Consider the following 22,476-nt stretch of genomic DNA (forward strand, 5'->3'; position numbering starts at 1 on the left):
AAACTATTAAAACTAATAAAGGAATTCAATAAACTTGCAGGATACAAAATTAATACACAAAAACAAATAATGAACTATCAGAAAGAGAAGTCAAGAAAACCATCCTATTTATAATTACAACAAAAAGAAAAAAATGCCTAGTAATAAACTTAACCAAGGAGGTCAAAGACCCATACATTGAAAACTATAGGACACCGGCAAAAGAAACCAAAGATACCAATACATGGAAAAATATTGTGCTCGTAAAGTGGAAAAATCAGTATTGTCAAAATATCCATATTACTGAAAGCATTCTACAGATTCAGTTCAATCTCTTAAAATTTTGATGACATTTTTCATAGAATGAGCACAAGTAAGTCTAAAATTTATATGGAACCACAAAAGACCTCGAATAGCCAAAACAACCTTGAGAGGAAAAAAACACTAAGCCAGGGGTATCATGCTCCCTGGTTTCAAATTACACTACAGAGCTATAGTAATCAAAACAGTATGGTAATGTCACAAAAACACAAGTAGATCAACAGAACAGAGAGCCCAGAAATAAACCCAATTATATATGGTCAATCAACTTACAACAAAGGAGCCAAGAACATACAGTGGGAAAGGACAGTTTCTAAATTATGTTGGAAAACTGAATAGCTATAATGCAAAATAATAAAACTGGACAGCTATTTTACACTATATATAAAACTTTAAATAGATTAAAAACGAATGTACAACTTAAAACCATAAAACTCCTATAAGAAAACATAGGCAGTAAAGTTACTTGACAATGGTCTTGGCAATGTTTGTTTAGATCTGACTCCAAAGGCAACAGAAACAAAAGCAAAAGTAAACAAATGTGAATACATCATACTAAAAAGCTTCTGCACAGCAAAAGAAACCATCAACAAAACAGAAAGGCAACCTACTAAATGAGAGAAGATATTTGCAAATCATATATCCTATCAGGGGTTGATATCTAATATATACACAAAGAACTCATATAACCCAGTTAAAAAAAAACAAGCCAATTTAAAAAAAGGGCAGAGGATCTGAATAGACATTTTTCTAAGAATACATATAGATGGCCAACAGGCATATGAAAAGATGCTGAAAATCATTAATCATCAGGAAAATGCAAATCAAAACTACAATGAGATATCACCTTACAGCTGTCAGAATGGCTAGAATAAAAAACACAAGAAATAAGTGTTGGCAAGGCTGTGGAGAAAAGGGAATCCTTGTGCTCTGCTGAGAATATAAATTGGTACAGGCACCATGGAAAATGGTATAAACGTTCCTCAAAAAACTAAAAATAGAGCTACCACATAATCCAGCAATTCCACTACTGGGTATCTAGGTGAGGAAAACAAAAACACTAATTCAGAAAGATATATGCACCCCTATGTTCACTGCAGCATTATTTACAATAGCCAAGGTATGAAAAATAACTAAGTATTCAATGTACTAATGGATAAAGAAGATGTAACATGTATAACTGACCCTTAAACAACAAGGGTTTGAATTTCACAGGTCCACTTATGTCAGATTTTTTTAATAGTATTATAAATGTATTTTTCATCCTTATTCTAATATTTTGTTCTCTTGCTTTATTGTAAGAATACAGTATATAATATATACAATATATGTGATATTAGGCTGTTCATGTTATCAGTAAGTCTTCTGTTCAAAAATAGGCTAGTAGTAGTTAAGTTTGCAGGGAGTCAAAAGTTGTATGTGGACTTCTGATTGCATGGCGGGGGGATCAGTGTCCCAACCCTCATGTTGTTCAAGGGTCAATCAACGGTATATACTATGGAATATTACTCAGACATAAAAGAGAATGAAATCATGGCATCTGTGACAACATGGATGAACCCTGAAGGTATAACGCTAAGTGAGATAAGTCTGATAAAGACAAATAATTCATGTTTTCATTTATATGTGGAATCTAAAAAACAAAACAAAATGAAATCCAAACTCATAGATAGAAGAGATTAATGGGGGGGGTTGGCAGCAGGCCAAATGCATGAGGGAAATCAACAAATACATAGTTCCAGTAATAAATATATGTCACAGGATGTAATATACAGCATGAAGCATGGGAAATAGAGTCAATAACACTAACAATAACTTTGTAAGGGGACAGATGGTAACTAGACATATTTTGGTGACCATTTCACACTATGCTGTACACCTGGAACTAATATAATACTTTATGCCAATTATATCTCAATATATGAAAATAAACAAATCCCTGTCATTTGAAAAAAAAAAACACATCCTTAAGAAAGGGTTTTGAAGCCAAATTACTAAATTCCAGACTTGCCATGTATGGGATTTAACTTAAAAATTAAGAACTATAAAAGTGTTCAACTGCTGTTTTAAAATTTGAAGTAAAACAATGAGTTTATTAGAAAATGAAGAGTAACAGTGTTAATAAGAAAATATCAAACTACTTATTTCATTTGGCAAGGAAGTCTTGCCATATGTACATTTCATTAAAATATTATGTTATTTCTTTTTTTTTTAAAGACTTTATTTATTTATTCATGAGAGACAGAGAGAGAGAGAAGCAGAGGGAAAAGCAGGCTCCCAAGGAGCAGGGAGCCCAATGCGGGACTCGATCCCAGGACCCTGGGATCATGACCTGAGCCGAAGGCAGATGCTTAACCATCTGAGCCACCCAGGCACCCAATGTTCTTTATTTCTAACATACTCAAGAATTGTGTGGTAGAAAGAACAAATGATCTGTCATTTGAAGACTTGGGTTTGAGTTCTCATTCTATTACTTACTAGCTTTGTGACTTAGGGCAAAAATAAAAATTTGAGACTATTTCTTCAATTGTAAAATGGTGACATTGCCTCATAGAATGTGAAACAAATGAGAGAACATACAGGAAAACTCCATGTAAAAGCACCATCCAAATAATGATTTCAGGGAAATTCTATTTTTGTACAAAAAAGATAATTGCTTTAATGAGTAAATTAATGATTCCCTTGTTTATATTCATGGTTAAAGCCTAATTATTCAGATACTTTTTTGTTTGTTTTTTCAAAGATACCTTTTCTTACCTGATGCCTTTTTCCCAGAGCAAGCTAAGTACTTAGCAAGAAATAAATATGCATCTGAGTGCTGAACTTAAAAACCTAAACTTTCATTATTTGAGATTTTTAAAAACCATTAAAAATGTATAATATGTGCATTTTTAAAATGTCCATAACTGTAGGTGTTATGGACTCAGAGAGAACATAAAATCACAGTTAAGAATACCAGTTATAGTTTAAGTAATCAATGTGTAGTGTTCTCCCTCCCATACAAACAACCCAGAAGAAAAGGGAGATAGTTTTATAATATCTGACACTTGTTTAGTATGTTACAGTTTACAAAACATTTTCGTATCTATTTTCTCACTTACATGATTTTTATAAATAAAAATGTTAACAATTCTCAATGGGAAATTCTGACCCCTAGGAAATGTTTAAATTAGTAATTGCCAATCGAAATTTAGTATCTCAATTAATTCCACAAATTACTAGAAACTTCCAGATAAAATTGTTCATAATGCTCATCATTCAGCACCGTAAGGATAAATCTTAGTTTTGGGGAGAAATGAAAGAAGCACAACTAAAAATATAAAATGTTTGAACTCTATGAAGATTCCATTTAAAACCTATTTCAGGCTGAAATTCAACATGTGAATATCTTTAATTTATCAGGCATTATGCTAGGTGCTGGTAAGAGATAAAAGTCCCTTACCCTCAAGGCATTCAAAGCACAGAAAGAAAACAGAGATATTGTAACTTACAAGTGTAACTTATAACACAGGATAAATGTAGTAAGTGGATACAAGATAAAAAGAAAGTTGAAGATATAATTAAGTACTAAAGTTAGGGGTGGAATGGGAGGTGATGCCCAAGCAGTGAGGATGATTAATCTGAAAAACCAGTATTATTTTGCTAGGTGAAAAAGGGAGGGAAAAAAAGACAAGGACTCTAGGTGGAGAGCCTAATACATGCACAAGAGAGTTCTGAAGCAATGTGGTGCTTTTGAGAAATGCAATTTAGTATTATAATGATATAGTATACACTTGGGAATCCAAAACAAAGCTGAAGTTGTACCCTTTAATTCAGTTAACAAATATTTAAACAACTATGCAGGCACTTTTGTTCGAGGTAATGAACAAAGACACCCCTCCACCCCCCAACCCACCTTTGCAGAGCTTACATTTCAGCAAGGGGAGAAAGACAAAAAGCAATAAATGTGATAAATAGGAATATTAGAGGACTATACACACTACGGGGAAAAACGTTTAATAGCACATTTTATTTCCATGTCCTTATACTATACACTCTTACAAGCTGGGGGGAGGGAAAAGGGCAGGAGAGAAAGAGGGAAATACACTAAGATAAACCACTCAGAAAGTCCCAGGTTCTCAACAGTTCTAAACAGGAACAGCACTATTCCCCAGGACATATTTTATAAATTCATGTGATTCTGGTTGTCAAAATGACAAGTACTACTGATATCTAGTAGGCAAGGACTATGGGAGCTGGCTGGATGTTCTGCCATGCACGGGACAATGGTCCCACATCTAAAAGACTTTCCACTATGCAGTCATGTAGGGCACAAACAAAATTTTAAAAAATTATGAGCCTAGAATCTAACTCCATTCTACACATAAACACAAAATATGTTTTGTATTTTACAGTACATTTTCCCACGAATGTAACTCCCATATGAATAAGGAAAAAGTTGTACTTTATCTTGTTAGGAACTTTACCAAAAACTGTTCATTTAAGAAAGTCACATTAAAAACAACACCACTTATTGTATTTAAGTAATTGTTAACATCCTATTTATATCAGCCTGTAGCGTAGCAGTCATAGTCACAGCCAAATTAGTACATCTGCAAATATATCACTACCGGTAATCACTTCTTTCTAATATAGTAGTACCTGAGTAGTATTCAAATTATATTGTTTCCTGCTCTTTCTCCCTTAATACCACCTGGGGCATAATACCAACTCTATTTTTTTTTTTTAAGATTTTATTTGAGAAAGAGAGAGAGAGCATGCAAGACAGAGCACAAGAGAGCACAAGTGGGGGAAGTGCGGAGAAGAAGAGGGAGCAAACTCCCTGCTGAGCTGGAAGCCCAACATGGCAGGGGTGGATAGGGCCCAATCCTAGGACGCCAGGATCATGACCTGAGCCAAAGGCAGACACCTAACTGACTGAGCCACCCAGGCGCCCATAATGCCAATTCATTAAAAGTAACACGTGAGGGGCACCTGGGTAGCTCAGTCAGTTAAGCATCTGACTCTTGATTCTGGCTCAGGTCATGAACTCAGGGTCATGAGATCCAGCCCTGCATTGGGCTCCGAACTAGGCCTGAAGCCTGCTTGAGATTCTCTCTCCCTCTGTCCCTCCCCTCACTCGCACTCAATAAATAAATAAATAATACCTTTAAAAATAAAAGTAACATGTGAGAACGGTTAACTTATCAATGAATTTCACTTCAGGATAGCCAAGGAGACACTATAAAGTATGTTTAAAAAGGGGGTGTGGAGTCTGGCAGTGTTGGGAGCCACCAACTGAACCAGCTCTTAATGTTCTAGTCAACTGGGAATGCCAGAATCTCTTACCCATTTCCCGAATAATGTGAAACCAAAATTTGATTTTCTGACACCTCCAACAAAACTCTCAGTTCAAAAAAATGCTTTCTTTTGTCACTCTGGTAATTTTCTGAAATGCCAAATAAGTGTACTGCTTAGATCAGTCACAAATTTGCAATTATTCATTTTAAAGCCCAGGGACACTTGATAAGTTTGTATTTGTCCCTAAAGAGACTAGGGCTGCCATAATCCAGAATATCAGAAATCAATCCTTTTTTTTTGAAAGATTCATTTATTTATTTTAGAGAGAGACAGAGAGCGAGCAGGCGGTGGGGAGGGGCAGAGAGAGGGGAAGAGAGAGTCCCAAGAAGACTCCACGCTGAGTGTGGAGCCCAACGTAGACTCAATCTCAGGACCCTGAGATCATGACCTAAGCCAAAACCAAGAGTTGGACGCTTAACTGACTGCACCACCCAGGTGCCCCTGAAATCAATACTTTCAAAGTATTTTACTAAACTCTGCCTTAATTTCAAATTATGTCTCCCCCTTTATTCTGCTTTTTCTGGTGAGATAAATTCACAAAATTCTAAATACTGCCTCACCATTGTTTGAAGAGTTCTGGTGATACACAGTATTCTTCTGCGAGACAGTTTATTTCACTATTAAAGAAAATTAACTGCTAGATAATTCTTTCTTAATTTTGAGGGCAAAAAAATCCTTCTATCTGGGACAATACAAAAAAATAAAATCATCAACAAAGACTGACCTTTTCCTTGCAGATAGCTAGCATGCCCTTCCTATATATTCCAAGATTCCCACCTGCCTCCAAAAGGAAGAAAAATGAGAAGAAAATGCCCATGTACTATTCAAAACCCAAGATTTTGGTGTTTTGCTGTTTTTCTTTTACTTTTTGAATTCTGGTAAACTTCTGGCCTCATTAGAACTCAATCAGATTCTCATTCAAATTCTTTCAGACCTGTCACATAGGACTTTTGCAGGTATTTTTATTCTTTTTTTTTTTTTAATCATGGGATAAAACTTTTTTGCCGCCACTAGCAACTTTGGAAGGCTTATAAAATGGCAACTGAGACTCCTAGAATATAATCAGCCTTAAATTTCACAAATGCAATCATGAAAACACTTAAATACATAATTTTAAACTTAATCTACCTGGATAAGAGGCAACCCTGAACTCTCAATAAATAAGACTGAAAACTGGACTTTACATGTTAAGGAAACACTTCAATAAATCAGTGCTCAGAGTTTGAAAATAAAATTCTAAAATGTAAGGGTGTGCACACAGTTTTGTTTTGTTTTTTTTAATTAGGTGTTTAGATATATGGCTCTGACACTTTATATCACAGCATATACAGTGGGCAAGTCTGCCTCTCTAGTTCTGTTTTCCTAATTTAAAAAAATGACAAGAATCAACTACAGATTATCTGCAGATTTCTTCCAAAGACTCCATAATTTACACTCACACAAAGAGGGATTTTTTTTTCATAATTTAAAAACCAGAGCACAGTTAGATTAAAGAGGATACGAAGAGTAGCCTTTACCTTTTTGGTACTGAGTTTTTAATGAAATAAAATATTATAGCTTTTTTATAATATCAACAATTGCTATAAACATGCTTTGGTGGTCACAAGAACTGAAAGCAATTTAGCATTCATGCCTCTTTCTAATCAGGTACCGCAATGTTTATGCTTTGAAAGTATGGTCAAATCACAAGGAGTTGTTTGGGTCTGGATGATCGTTAAGGTTCCTTCTCACTATTAACTTCTATTCACTTACTTTTCAATGTAGATGGGAATGTCTGAAGACTGAGGACCAAGAAGATATCCTTTCAGATAGAGAAAAGGAACTAAGTAAGGATCAATGGTACAAAGCAGCATAACGTGGAAGTCCAAGGAGGCAAAAACTATCTTTGGGGCATAGGAATGACAAGAGTTGTGAGGAGTTTTACAAAGACTGAGATACTCTCTGGGTTGGCTGAAGTTCACTTAAATGCCTCCCAAGATGATAAGATAGCCCAGGAAATCCACTAGAATGTATTCAAATGCTTGCTCCCATATCTTGACAAAACAGAGTGAGGCTATTCATACATGAGTGGACCACAAGAATAGTTTAAATTATTATTCAAGATTGAAATCATATAATGACTTAGAGATCCTGGGTGCCATCTTTCACGGTACACCTTGTAAGTGGCAGTGTCCAGACAGGCTAGCTGTGTCTCCTGATTTAAAAAAAGGGGGGGGGGGGCTTATTTGCTTCAGATTCATAGAAACAGTGAACACCGTTGCCTCGGAGCTATCCATGGTGCTTGACTCAGACTCAGCCCACCACTTCCAACAATTATTCATGCATTAGCTTCCCTACTAAAGTACCACTAAGGATCTGTCTAACCCATAATCTACACCGTGGCCTGTGACAATCATGCCACTATCATGGGCCACTTGTAATCTGTCTATTCCACTTTGCCTGTGTCCAGACCCCCGAGTATCTTACTTTGTCCTAGTGTGGATCTCCAGCTAATCTACCCTTTTCCCCCAGGCCTGCTATACCATCTGCTACACAAAACCCTTTCTGTAGAGATAGTACACCTCATAGAAGATCACCGGCATACTCTGAGCACAAGAGTATGGTTCTTCAGAGCCAAGTCCCCACATGATACCTTATATGAGTTCTAAAACCTTATTATTGTTACAAATTTTACCATTCAAAAATGAATGTAAATGACTTCTAAATTTTGCTATATGTGTTTTTGTGACTGACTTTGGGAACAGTAAAAAAAAATAGGAATTATTAACTTAAGACTGATGTGTAGGTTTTAGGGAATCGTGAGCCAATTGAAATTATGTGATTCTTTAGGCAGATGCATGTTTTTCTGGGGAAGAGGATGTTGAGACTCTTATCCTTAAAAAGGAAGAACCACTGATCAATATGGTGATGACTCCCAAATAATGATCACCCCAGGTTTAAGCTCTAGATCTTTATGTGTGTGGTATAACAAATATATGTGGTCTTTGTCCCGGTTCCTGGCACAAAGCTATTAAAACGCTTGGGACTTCCTAAGTGATAGGAGTGTCTTTGGTTATTCATAAGGATTCCCCTTGGAGCACACCTAAGTTTATGCTACTGAACAATTAGGCCCTAGGACCCCAAGAGAGCCTCAGGATGAGACTGGTAACCAGAAGACCATGTTATTAGAGGGATGGAACTTCTAGTCCTACCCAGGGGTAAAATCTCTGGGAAGGGGTAAAATGGTGTGTGGGGCGGGCGGCGGGGGGGAGTGCTGGAGATTAAAGCTCAATAAAATCTGATGAACTTCTAGGCTGGTGAATGCATCCATGTCTTAGGAGGGTAGCATACCCCAATTCCATGGGGAAAGAAGTTCCTGAATTTGGGACACCTCTGGATCTTGCCCTATGCACCTCATCATTTGGCTGTTCACCTGTATCCTTTATAATAAACTGGCAAACATAAGTAAAGATTTTCCTGAGCTTTGTGAACCATTCTAATAAATTATCGAAACCAAGGAGGGTGTTGTGAGAACCTCTGATTTACAGCTGATTGGTCAGAGGCACAGAAGAACAACCTGCACTTGCAACTGGTGCCTGAAGAGGGGCAGTCTTGTAGGACTGAACCCTTTACCTGTGGGATCTGACTCTATCTTCAGGTAAACAGTGTCAGAATTGAGTTAAATTGTACCACACCTAGCTGGGGTCCATAGAGAACTAGAGAATTGCTTGGCAGTATGAAAAACACTCCAGAATATCCAACTGCCTATTTGACACCTCTAAAACGATGTCCAGAAAACACTGCAAACTCAGCATGTCTAAAATGAAACTTATTTTTTCTTCTTACTTCCCTAACATGTTCCTCTCCTAATCCTCAGTAGATGATACCACCTAGTTGTAAAGGTAAAAATCCCATCAGTCATGTTTGATCATGATCATGACTCTTTTCCTCATTCCCCTTATTCAATCAGTGACCACCTATAACTTTCTGAAAGCTTAATAAATTCTTAAAACACTCTTTTTTTAAAGATTTTATTTATTTATTTGAGAGAGAGAAAGGCAGTGAAAGAGAGCATGAGCAGGGAGGAGAGGGAGAAGCAGGTTCTCTGCGAGCAGGGAGCCCAATGCAGGGCTCGATCCCAGGACCCTGAGATCATGACCTGAGCCGAAAGCAGCCACTTACCCAACTGAGCCACCCAGGCACCCTTAAATTTTGCAGGTGGTAAAGACCACCAAATATTAATAGATCCTATAAGCTGGAAACTCTTACCACTGGACCACAACTTTTCATTTTCATGAGGCAGCATATACTCTCTTATCATTCCCCCTCCTCCAATAACTGTATTATGAATATACTGGAGAATGTAGCTAACTCATTGTTCTTCTGATTTTATAGAAAGAGTAAAACAGTTTTCCTTTAACAAAGTGACAAGTGGGGGCTGTTTCTGCAAAATGGTTCTTATTAGGAATACCTTTCATTCCTATCTAAATAGTCCCAGGGATCATGGCACCACTGTTCAGTGAAGACAGCTGTTCTCTAGTTTCCAGAAGGTAACAGGAATTTTTGTCAATAACTCCATTTCTTTATGCAGAAGCCAACATGACAGATGGCACTGCAAAGCAATTGCCAAATCAGGAGTGAAAAAGATACAAGTCAAAACCACTGAAATTCCTGGCTCCTGGCACTATTTTGAAATTCTTAATGAGAATGGGAGGAGAGAGGAGACAGACCTCCAAGTAAAATAGAAAGACCCTACACTAAGGTGTTTCTAACTCTTGGTAAAGCTTAAAAAACTTTTTTTTTTTTTTAGGATTTTATTTATTTGAAAGAGAGAGATAGCGAGAGCACAAGCAGGGGGTGGGGAGAGGGAGAAGCAGACAGAGGGAGAAGCAGGCTTCCCACTGAGCAGGGAGCCAGATGTGGAGCCCGATCCCAGGACCCCAGATCATGACCCGAGCCAAAGGCAGACACTTAACGACTGAGCCACCCAGGCACCCCAAGCTTAAAAAACTTGAGCACCCAGTGTCTGAATGCAGGTGGCAATCTTCCCTTAAAGAGACAACACAATGCCTGGAAACATACAACGAGCATCTCCCATTCCTCACACATTGCCAGTAAAGATTTGGAAGTTCATACTGTTAAATTCCTGTTAGGAACACCTCCTAACATACCCTGAGCTTCCTGGTGCTTTGTGGAGTGAATTAATGGCAAACTTTAAAATGTGCTGACGAGATTTTACTTTGCATTTATTACTAAAAACCAAGAGAGGCCAAGTTCATGCTTATAGTAATAGCTGACCTTAATGCCACATAAAAATTTTTCCTACTGTCAGCTGTCCATGTTAAGAGAGCAAATCAATACGCAGCTTAAGGCCAACAAATGTTTATAATTATCAAGAACAGAACAAAATCAAGGCATACTCAAACTTGGAATACCCTGTACAGTTCTACTAGCTGCTTGTCAAAAAGGCATAATGGCACTAGGAAAACACTGTAAAGGAGACAATTAAAATTAATAGATGCCTTAGCTGTCTATACCAGCCTATGATGCTATTCAATAAAATTTTATTACCTTGTCTCTCTCAAATCATTAGAAATTGACCAAAGTGAAATGCAATCATCCTCTTAACAGAGTCTTTCACAAAGATAAATTTTTATTTTGGTTAAGTCCAATTACTAATTTTTAATTAAAAAAATTTTTTAAATAGGTCATGGTTTTGGTGTTATGTCTAAGACTTCTTCATCAAGTCCAAGGTTCTGCAGATTTTCTCTTGTCTATTCTAAAAGTTTCATTTTATGCTTTATAATTAAATCTTATGATCCATTTTGAATTAATTTTTGTATAAGCTGTGAAGTCGAGATCAAAGTTCATTTTTTAACCTATGGTTAAGCGGATGAAAAGATAAGCTACAAACTTGGGAGAAAATATTTGCAAAGCACCTATTTGACAAAGGACTCATACCTAGAATCTATAAAGAGCTTTTGAAACTCAACAGTCAAAACACAAACAGCCCAATTAGTAAGTGGGCAAAAGGATATGAAGAACTACTTCACTAAAATAGTTCTTTATATTCAATAAAATATGGATGGCAAGTAATGAAAATATTTTTGACACTACTTATCATTGCAAAAATGCAAATGAGGATCATGATGAGTTATCACTGCACATCTATTTAGAACAGCTAAAATAAAAAAAAATGACAATACCAAATGCTAGTGAAGGTGCACAGAAACTGGATCTCTCATACATTACTGATGGGAATGTAAAATGGTACATCCTCTCTAGAAAAGTGTCAGTTTCTTCAAGAACTAAACATAACATTTACCATACAACCTAGCAATTACACTCCTGGGCATTAATCTCAGAGATATGAAAAGTTATGTCCACGTAAAAACCTGTACATGATTGTTCACTGCAGGTTATAACAGCCAAAAACTGGAAATAACCAAAATCTCTAATAGGTTTATGCTAAAATGTGACATCCATACCATGAATACTACTTAGCAGTAAAAAAGAACTATTGATACAACTTGGATGGATCTCAGGGTCATTATGCTGAATGACAAAAGCCAATCTCAAAAGATCACATACTGTATTTATGTAACATGGAACATGACAAAATTAGAGATGGAAATTAGTGGTCACCAGGGGTTAGTGGGCAGGGGGTAGGCAGGTTTGACTACAAAGAGGTAGCATAAGGGAGATTTTTGTGGTGATAGACTAATTCTGTATCTTGACTGTGGTGATGGCTATACTATACTCATGTGACAAAATGATACAAAACTATACATATACTTATACCAGTATCAACTTCCTGGTTTTGATATTGTACTATAGTTACATAAAATGTAACCAACGGGGGAAACTAGGCCAAGCATACACAGGGATCTTTCTGTATTATCTTTGCAACCTCCCATGAATCTATAATTACTTCAGAATAAAAAGTTTTAAACAATCCAATCAATGTTAAAATCATCCAAGAGTTTGGGAAACATGGGAGAATTTATAAATTTGTTGAAAAGGGTAATGCAAACCAAAGTGCAAACCAAAGATGGATAGGGATGATCATGGTGCAGCCTAGAAAGATAGCTGGAGAGTTTGTTCGACTCCCCAAAATAGTTCAACCAAACATTTACTGAATACCTAGTATATGCAAGACATAGTGCTATAAATAGCAGTGGGGTTAAGAAAAAGGTCAAGCACTTACCTCTGAATTAATTTACTAAGAAAATAGAACAATTGTTAAAGGCCTCAGGGCCTCTGCAAAAGCAGTTTCCTTTGCCTGGAACACTAATTTTTCTAGTTAGTTCTTAACCATCCTTGAACTCTCAGTTCATTGTCGCTTCTTCAGGGAAATCCTCCCTAGCTCTCCTCATTGCCCTCTCCATTAGACCAGGTTCCCCTACTACATGCTCATACAGCACCCTATATTTTTCATTCATAACACTAATCACCATTCACAAAGAACTGTGTAATGATTTGATATCTATTTTCCCCATTAGGCTAAAATTTCCAAAGGGCAAAAACAGGTCTATGCCACTCACCACTGCATTCCCAAACCCAATGCCACATGCCTGGCAAATGACAGAAGTTCAAAATATATTACATGAATGAATCCATACAAAGCTATAATTCATATGTACAAATGAGCAGGCAAACAGTAAGAGCTACTGGGTTTGGAAGAACCCAAGATCACTTCAATTTGAGAAAGCCAGTTTATATGGGAGAGAAGGTTCATGCAGAGGACAAAGAATCTTATATCCGAAGTTGAACATGATTATCAACCTTTCGGCAATAGGAACCCACTAAAGAATTGAAACAGGAACGTAGTGTGTCCAATGTCTTCTATAGGAAAATTACTGTGGAGAATGGACTGGAACTGAGAGGGTAAGACATAAGAAGTGGTAAAAATAATTCTGAGGACACTGTGGTAATGCAGGCACAAAATGATATGAAAGGGTGGCCACGGGAACAGCCACATGTGTGAAATACTAAGAGCCAACAGAACTTAAGGACTGATTAGATATAGGGGCATGAAAAGGGTAAGGGCCAAAGATGATCCAAGACGTTTAACAGAGAGTGATCAATGAAAGCCAGTACCAGTAACAGAAATGGAAAGTCATAATCAAGTCCTCTTAAGAGAAGGGAATGTGCTTTGTTAGAAGTCTCAGGTAACATCCACCCAATTGAAGATACAAGACTATGTGGAAAAAAAGTCAAGGCTGGCAATGTAATATGTGAGTGGATCACAGTTAAGGTTTAAGAGTGAATGAGATCTCTCATAGAGGAGAAGGTATAAAGGGCCTTGAATGAAACCCTAAAGCCATATGATTTGCCCCTTGCTTGAATTATGTTTATCATGTCGTGGACTCATTCCGACTGTGACTTCCCTGAGGGCACCTCTGATCTCATCCTTGCATTCCCTAAAAGTATACATTAAAGAGTGTTTTACATAACTGGTGCACAGTAAGCAGCCTATTAAAGGAATCAGTTATTTTCAAGGTAATTTCTGATTTATATTTTCTGTTCCATCTGCACTCTGTATTTCAAAAGGTGGTGCCACAGTCGTGTCTGATTTCCCAAGGCTCTATAACTGATGAATTGACAGACAAGACTTTGGGACTGTGAAAAATACATCAGCCCCCAATGAGATTAGAACTAAAGGAAATCCCAACTAGAAGTAGGGAATACTCTTCAAGAAGTTTCTGCATAAAATTAAATAGGAAATATTATTTACTGAGGGAGAGAAACAAATGAAAATTTTCAATTGTATGCATGATACAAGTTGACAATGTATAAAAAGTAAAGAAGCTTCAGGTGAAATAAAGGATAAACAAGATAATTAAAGGGACTTGAGGACAGTTGAGAGGGATACTTTTTTAAAAAACATATTGAGGGCAAAGTCATTCACCTGCTTGCCCACAAAATATTCCTAGGTATTACAGAAGTAGAATAAAAGGCTAACCTGATTCAATACTTAGATGAACAGTGTTTCCCCAAGCTGTATAAAATAAGGAAAAGGACTGCTAAAATCGATCAGGAGACAAATTGGATGACGGCCCCCGCCCCCAAATTAAATTATCTAGGCTACAGTATTCCATAGTGTTCTAACCCTGAATTATATAGCAAATGTTCTAAGTGCTTCCAAATAGGTGAGTGTCTCTGTGGGAGAAGTCAGGGAAGAGAAAAGAAACTCGCTGGAATCACAGATTCTAGGACCCTGACAAGTCAGGTAATCTGTAATCCAACCACCCTCTCAGTATCAGACAGCTTCCACAAATTTAAAAGATGGCCAACCAGTCTTTGCCTATTTCCAACAGTAAATGGACAATTGGTAAAGTGACTATTCTCTCGTTGGACAGCTCTAAATTGTTGTAAAACCCTTTGAAGTTATCCCTCAGTAACTCACTCCGGGTCCTGGTTCTCAAAGCAATACAGTGAAAAGTGAAAGTTGTATTTTGGATTTTTTTTTTAACTTGAAAAAACCCCAAACAACTAGATATTACTTCCTGGCGGCTCAATACATTCCTTTCTCTCAATAATAGGAAAATTGACTTTTTTTCCCCCAGCGTTTGACTCCCCTTAAAGAAAAAAGTAAGGTCAGGCACAGGTTCCTTTAGACTCCGAGCTGCGACCTCCAAAGCAGAGCGAAAAAAAGGGGCTTAAATAACTACATACACTAAGATATGCTGCAGCTGACATGAAATCCCCGTTGCCAAGAAGCAAGCAGTTCTAGCCCGTGTCGGGACACGATAGAAGCCACAGACCTGGTCTGGCCTCTCTCAGGCTGTGGGGGCCCAAAGTGCCCGCACCTCTCCTTGCCAACACCGCCGGGGGCTGAATGGGCGCTCTTTCCCAGGCCAGCGGCAAGCCCGGCGCCTCACAGGGCAGAGCGCTCGGCCCGGAGAAGCAGCAACGCTGAGAGGAAGGTTCAGTGAAGCACCTGGCAAAGCCCAAGCCGAGCCACCGGGCCAGCTGCCCGTACGCCCAACCACCGCGTCCGCCAGAGGCCACCCGAGAAACGCTACCAGTGGAAGCTCCTGGAGTTGGAGACGTTTCTGGCTGGGTCGCGGTCCCGTCTATTCCTCCCGCCCACCCTCTCTCTTCATGGCCCAAAGCTGAGCCGGAAGCCACCCCAAGGGGTGGTGTGCAGGAGGCACTCCGCCTTTGGGGCGAATGCTGCGGGCCGGCACGAGCTCTTCAGCTAGCGGGCAGCTGCGGCGGTCACTCACCGAGAGGACGCTCATGCGGATTGGGGTCTCCAACAGGCACGCCATCTTGAGCCTTCCCACCCGGCTACGGCCGGTGCCGGCACGGGGGCCGGCACTTTCGACAAGGAACTATTGGGCCAACGAAAGGCACCTTCTGCAGAAAGTCGGGCAGGTAGACGAAAACACACCACGCTCTAGGCACAGCTGAAGTACGCCAGGGCCCGCAGAAGGGAGAGAAAAGGAAAACCGCGCCAAGGGCCTCCTCACGAATCGTCCTCCCAGAAACAGCAGCTACTCTCAGCCTGGGTTAGAGGTGGGAGCGGGCAGCAGTTTCCGCATGCGCAAAGAAGATCTGCCAGCCCCACCTGCCGCTCGCGGTGGGCGGAGCCACAGGGGCGGGGTCTCGCTCTGGCGAGGCAGTCTCGTTACAATGCGGGAGCTCACGTACTCCTGTTATGAAAAGTTAGTATGTGGAATCACATATGTAATTTGAAGTTCACATTCATATTCATTATCTCACTCTTTTGCACCAGACTGCTAGCGTTGTTATTATCGCCATTTTGCAGATGGAGGGACTGTGGTCTCAGAACCAGGTCTTCAGCATAATCTGCCCGACCCATTTATTCTGGTGTAGTGTTAAGAATAGATACTCTAGAACAAGAACGCCTGGGCTTAATCTTTACTAGTTCACTTATTAGCTGCGTTACCTCCAGCAAGTTACTTAATCTCCTTATGCTTCAGCTTTCTCTTCTACAAAATAAGGGTTATGAAAACGGAGAACTAAAGCTCTTTAGAACATGCCTGGAATGTAGAAAGCGTTATATATGTATTAGTATAACCGCAGCCTCTGAGTCAAATTAAAAAAAAAAAAGTGGGGGGCAAACATCTGAAGAATTAGCACTAAAGTGCTCTGGTAACTAAAGCCAAATAAAAACATCCTTCTAATTACATTTTCTGATTGATTAATCCAGCTATCCCACTCCGTGTGTGTGTGTGTGTGTGTGTGTGTGTGTGTGTGTACAAAACTGCCCTGCATTTGGCTTGACAGGTTTCACGTGCGTACTGCCTGTAACCAGTAAGTTTTCATAGAATAGTTGCAATGAGCCTGTTTCATTACTTGTTTTGGGTTTTTTTTTTTCCATTTTTATAGCCACTCCTTAATTCAAGCTGTTACTACCTCTCCCATGGACTAGAGCAATAGCCTTCCAACTGATCTTGTAGCCTCTACACTTTGCTCCTCATGGCTTTCCTATCTTCTTCCTGTTTAGGTATCCCCCTCTTTGAGAAAGTTCCCCTTAAGCCACTTTGCTTGAAAAGCCTTCTACATTAAAACCTGTTTTTGCTAACAAAAGAAATCCAAAGAGAATTTTTGCTTTTATGAAAAAAGGTAGTAAATGAAAATAGCAGTTAGAGTTTGTTTTGCAGTGAGCGTTTATAAAGGCAGCTCTCAACCCCAGGCAGCAGGGGAAAATGACATCCCCAAGCTCCTTCCCTGGGAACTATGTTCAGCATCTCAGTATCAAGCCACCCATAGCTTTGAACTTGTCTGTGAACACCTGTGCTTTATCTCCATTTATTTTGTGCATCTCTTAGCAAGATACGTCCTAAGGTATCAGAAATGCCCAAAAGAGGTTATTTTTCAGGTCTGGAAATGCTCAGAAATGTTTCTAAATGTTTCCATATAAAGTAATGGTAATTGCCTCTTCACTTTATGTCATTTTGGTTTAGAAAGTTTTGATAAGAACTCTCTAATTTTGGATAGTGGGGGAAACCTGTACTTGGTTTCCAAATTTATTATAGCCCTAATTATCCTTGCTCACAGCTCTGTGTTCCCAAACAACTGCTGAGTTTCTGGAAAGCAGGAATTTCATTTTAGATTTTTCCTTCTGCAGTATTTCCCAAACTTCAGTAATCTGCATACCACCCATGCAATCTTTGTCAGTCTAAACCCAGGTGTTATTATTCACTCAATATTTTTCTTTAAGGTCAATTTCAATTCATTAAATAGTTTTATCTTCATCCTAAATGATAATAGTCTGTAAAATCAAGTTTTTTGTGCTCCTTATTTTTATTCTAGTATGTATTAACATAATAACTACAAAAAAGTTTAAATGTCCATTTGTCATCTAAAATCATGCCATATACTGCATACCATAAGAGAGCAGAGTCATAACCTTTGGAACAGAGGATACAAAAGTATCAGTTGAATTTTCAATTGACATTTGTACGATATAGAGTTGTGATAGCTGTGTTTATCCATGCTTCATCCATTAGCTCAAGCAACAAATCCTCCAGGAAGCCCCTTCCCCAAGTATAAGTTAAATGATCCCCCCTTTTTTAATGAATTTTTAATGTTCTTGCCACTAACACAGCATCTCCAACAATATATTGTAAATTTTTAAAGATGTTATCTATTCATTTGAGAGAAAGAGAACGAGAGAGCACAAGCAGGCAGATTGGCAGACAGAGGGAGAGGGAGAAGCAGGCTCCCCACCCAGCAGAGAGCCTGACGTGGGGCTGGATCCCAGGATCCTGGGATCATGACCTGAGCTGAAGGCAGACACTTAACCAACTGAGCCCCCCAGGCACCCCATATTGTAATTTTTTTGTAATTGTTTACTTGTTTGTCTCCCCATTATACTCTTCAGGACAAGTACTAGGAATTTTATCTACTAGGTCTTTTATCTCACTTCCTAGCATAAAATAATCATGGTAAATGTTTATTGAATGAATTTTTTACTTAGTTTGGTAACCCTCACAGGCAGATCCTGGAACAGTGATTTGGGTGCAGGTAGTTTATTTCGGAAATGTTTCCAGAGACCAGAATTGATGGGTCAGGGAGAGTAAAAAAAGAAAGAAGGAAAAGTTAATATAAGGATCCATTATTGAAATCACTGCTTTCTCCTTGAGGACCTCTGAAAAATGTACAGAATGCTCCCCTGGATATCCCTCTTGAAGCTGGAGCATTTATCCACCCTCCCATCCGGTATTGGTTAAGGGTTTCCCCAGGGCTGATAACTGTCCTGGATTGTACTTGTGCACAGAAGAGAGAGGGCTTCCTTAGCCTGGTATAGAAAAGCAGAATCTGTAGGCTTGATTTTGGAGTGCAATATAGACGGCATGAATCTGAGCTTGCAGAAGAACCATCATTACAGCTGTGGCTGAAATCAGAGTGGACAGGAGCTAGGGAATGTAACTAGAGCATCCAACACCTCTGCTACTCAGGCTTTCCTATTTTATTTCCAGAAGACTGACATAGCCATTTTATGGGAAGGAAGCATTGATTAGCAAACTTCTAAGCTTGGGGATCAGGAATCTCATTCCTAGGTCAAATTTTGCCGCTAAAAACCCTTAGGTATACTCTTCAAAGCCAATTAATGAGTAGAAATTGACGGGATAAGATTTTGATTCAGCTTTCATGTAACAGCAACAACAGAACAGGTAACTTTGGCACAGTGGTGGGAAGAGGGAACTATCCACACTGACTTCCCTGCAAACAGGAATGAAATTTCTCCCCATCCTCCCATGGCTCTTATTGCAGAGCAGTATTAATTTCTTTTCTTTCTTTAAAGATTTTATTTATTTATTTGATAAAGAGAGGGAGAGAGCAGGAGCGGGGAGGGGCAGAGGGAGAAGCAGACTTCCCACAGAGCAGGGAGCCCGATGTGGGGCTTGATCCCAGGACCCTGGGATCATGACCCGAGCCCAAGGCAGACACTTAACCGACTGAACCACCAAGGCGCCCCGAACAGTATTAACTTCTGAAAAAATAATGACAACAAAGTGTGAACTTAATAAGGCAAAACAGTAATGCAAAGTAAAAAGTAAGTAGCCAGAAAGAAATTTGAAAAGTATTTATAGATGTCTAAGTGCAATTGCCAGGATAGAGAAAGCGGAATTTTTGAAAGTAGAAACATACCTATGCAAAAAGAGGAAAGCATACAGTATAGAAAGATAGATGTAAACAAAAAATTGAATGGCCTCCAAAGGACTTTGGAAGAAACTTTAACAAGATTTGACAACAGAGGCGAGTCTTTAGAACAAAAAGAGAAAATGCAGTAATGGTGGTGTGGAAGATATAGTTCAGTTTAACAGTCACTAACTGTGGGTTTACTTGTGCACATATTGTATGTACTGGGGATTCAAGGTAGTATAAAGACGTGGTTCCCAACTTCAAGCAGACAGGAATAAAAGTGACACTCTGAGAGGTTCAATAATTTGTTTAAGGTTGCTTAGGGGATGAATAAGAGGCTGAATCAATTTAGGCACAGGCTTCTCTATTTCAAAATCCTTACCAGAGCCCTCACAGTCTCCTGGGACCTGACAGGCCTATCCTACATGGGACAACTAAGTACTCACCTAAGCAACCAGCTAATTTAATTAAGCAAAATCTACAAGGGCTTTGCAATGGGAAATAATGCATCAGTAATTCATCAGGTGTTTGGAGGGTATAAAATATGCATGTGCATAAAGCAGAATTAGTAAGGTGTTGAAAAAGTCTTTTATTAGAAATTATAGTAAAAAATGTTCTTTTTATAACCAAATTATGGTAGAATTCCAACTTACAAATATAGAAGAAATGATGGAATTTGAAAGCCACCACATGACAACCACGTGAGCTATAAATGTTTGAAGCAAGAATCATCAATGGATGCTTACACTAATTGGTGAAAATATAATGAAAAACAGGATATTTACCCAGTCTCAAAGCATCTTCCCACAAGTGACTTATGATGGTAGAGAAACTTGGTAGACACCAGTTATTCAAGCGATTGCAATTAATATCACCACTAATGGGATAAATAGACACTATGATAGGATGTACTGGTAAGGCTACAACACCACTTCCATGGTATTCCTGACAAAAATGCACAAGTGTAATCCTGAGGAAACATCAGACAAACCCTAATTGAGGGACATTCTACAAAACAACACAACCACATCCTTTAAAATTGTCATGAAAGACAAAAAGAAAAGCTGAAAAATTATTCTAGATTAAAGGAGACTAAAGTGACATGACAATCAAATGCAACTTGTGATCTGGGGTTGAATCCTGGACAAGGAAAAAAGCATTTCCCCCCTCTTGCTACAAAGGTCACCAACGGGAAAGTTGGCAAAATCTAAGCAAAATCTGTAGATGATTGCTAATCACTGCAGCTGTCCTGAGTTTGATAATTGTACTGTTTTTCTGAAGAGAATGCCCTTCATACACAGTGAAGAATTTAAGTGTAAAAAATTGAGTAGCTGTGAGTTAAGCAATTGTTTTTTTCTTTAATAATGAAAAAGGAACTCATTTATTTTTTTTTAAAGATTTTATTTATTTATTTGACAGAGAGAGACACAGTGAGAGAGGGAACACAAGCAGGGGGAGTGGGAGAGGGAGAAGCAGGCTTCCTGCTGAGCAGGGAGCCCGATGTAGGGCTCCATCCCAGGACCCCGGGATCATGACCTGAGCCGAAGGCAGACGCTTAACGACTGAGCCACCCTGGCGCCCCAAGGAACTCATTTAGACAATAATTTTTAAAAAGAGGACCAAGGATCCTGCAAATGTATTCTTTCAACAAAATGTATATACTAGGTGTCCACTATGTGCCAGGCACAGTGCCCAGGAGTGGGTAATACAATTATGAACAAGATAGATACATTCCTTGTTCTCACAGAGCTTTCAGGCACAAGGTAAAGAGAGACAAGAAAATAAGCGATTAGACTTTCCTTCTGGCACTGTGGCCACAGGCATGAATATGTTCAGGCTTCCGAAGAGGCTTGCCTCCAGTGTCCTCGCTGTGGCAAAAAGAACATCAGGTTGGACCCCAATGAGAGCAATGAAATCGCTGATGCCAACTCCTGTCAACAGATCCTAAAACTGATCAAAGTTGGGCTGATCATCCTGAAACCTGTGACTGTCTATTCCTGGGCTCGGTGCCAGAAAAACACTTTGGCCCACGGGAGGGGCAGGCCTAAGGGCACTGGTAAGAGAAGAGGTACAGCCAATGCTCGAATGCCTGAGAAGGTAACCTGGGTGAGGAGGATGAGAATTCTGCACCAGCTTCTCAGAAGATACCGTGAATCTAAGAAGAAGACGGGACCGCCACATGTATCACACAGCCTGTCCCTGAGAACAAAGGGTCAGGTGTTCAAAAACATGCGGATTCTCACAGAACACATCCTCAAGCTGAAGGCAGACAAGGCCCGCAAGAAGCTTCTGGCTGACCAGGTTGAGACTGGCGGATTGAAGACCAAGGAGGCTCCCAGGCGCCCTGAAGAGCGGCTCCAGACCAAGGAGGAGGAATCATCAAGACTCTGTCCAAGGAGGAAGAGACCAAGAAATAAAACTCCCTCTCTTTTGTCTGTACATAGTGGCCTTGGCAATAACACAGATCAGTTAGTTATTCAATAAAACAAATCTTTATCTGCCAAAAAAAAAAGAAAGAAAAAGAAAAGGAGTTATTAGAATGTAGAATAATAAGTAAGAGGGTATGGGGCTAAGGCAGCCACTAGGAGGGAAACGTCACCAGAATGGAAGTCCTTTCCATGGAGGCACCCAAGCTCTGACTTGAAGTGTCAAGAGGAGCAGACGAGGCAAAGCTCTGAGTGATATTCCACACAGAGCTTGGCTTGTCCATAAACATTCATCTAACTGAACAGC

At 39.1% G+C, this 22,476-nt stretch overlaps 1 protein-coding gene and 1 pseudogene across 4 annotated transcripts in view; one reads left to right on the forward strand and one right to left on the reverse strand.

Moving 5' to 3' along the window:
• Positions 1-16,145, reverse strand: part of ARMC8 (armadillo repeat containing 8) — a 124,576-nt gene extending 108,431 nt beyond the window's left edge. For all 4 annotated transcript variants that reach the window (XR_003608425.2, XR_003608427.2, XR_003608424.2 and 1 more), the window contains exon 1: positions 15,852-16,145. Coding sequence is in view for 1 of the 4 variants with exons in the window: in XM_028099096.2 (XP_027954897.1) it covers positions 15,852-15,896 (45 nt within the window). In the remaining 3 variants the exon portion in view is untranslated. The remainder of the gene's footprint in view (positions 1-15,851) is intronic.
• A 5,420-nt stretch (positions 16,146-21,565) lies between these two features.
• Positions 21,566-22,160, forward strand: LOC114205698 (large ribosomal subunit protein eL19 pseudogene; annotated as a pseudogene).
• The last annotated feature ends 316 nt before the right edge of the window (positions 22,161-22,476 follow it).

This window comes from Eumetopias jubatus, unplaced genomic scaffold (genome assembly GCF_037043125.1).
Source record: "Eumetopias jubatus isolate StellerSeaLion01/CBP00866 unplaced genomic scaffold, mEumJub1_p1.0 scaffold_1, whole genome shotgun sequence".
NCBI classification, from domain to species: Eukaryota; Metazoa; Chordata; class Mammalia; order Carnivora; family Otariidae; genus Eumetopias; species Eumetopias jubatus.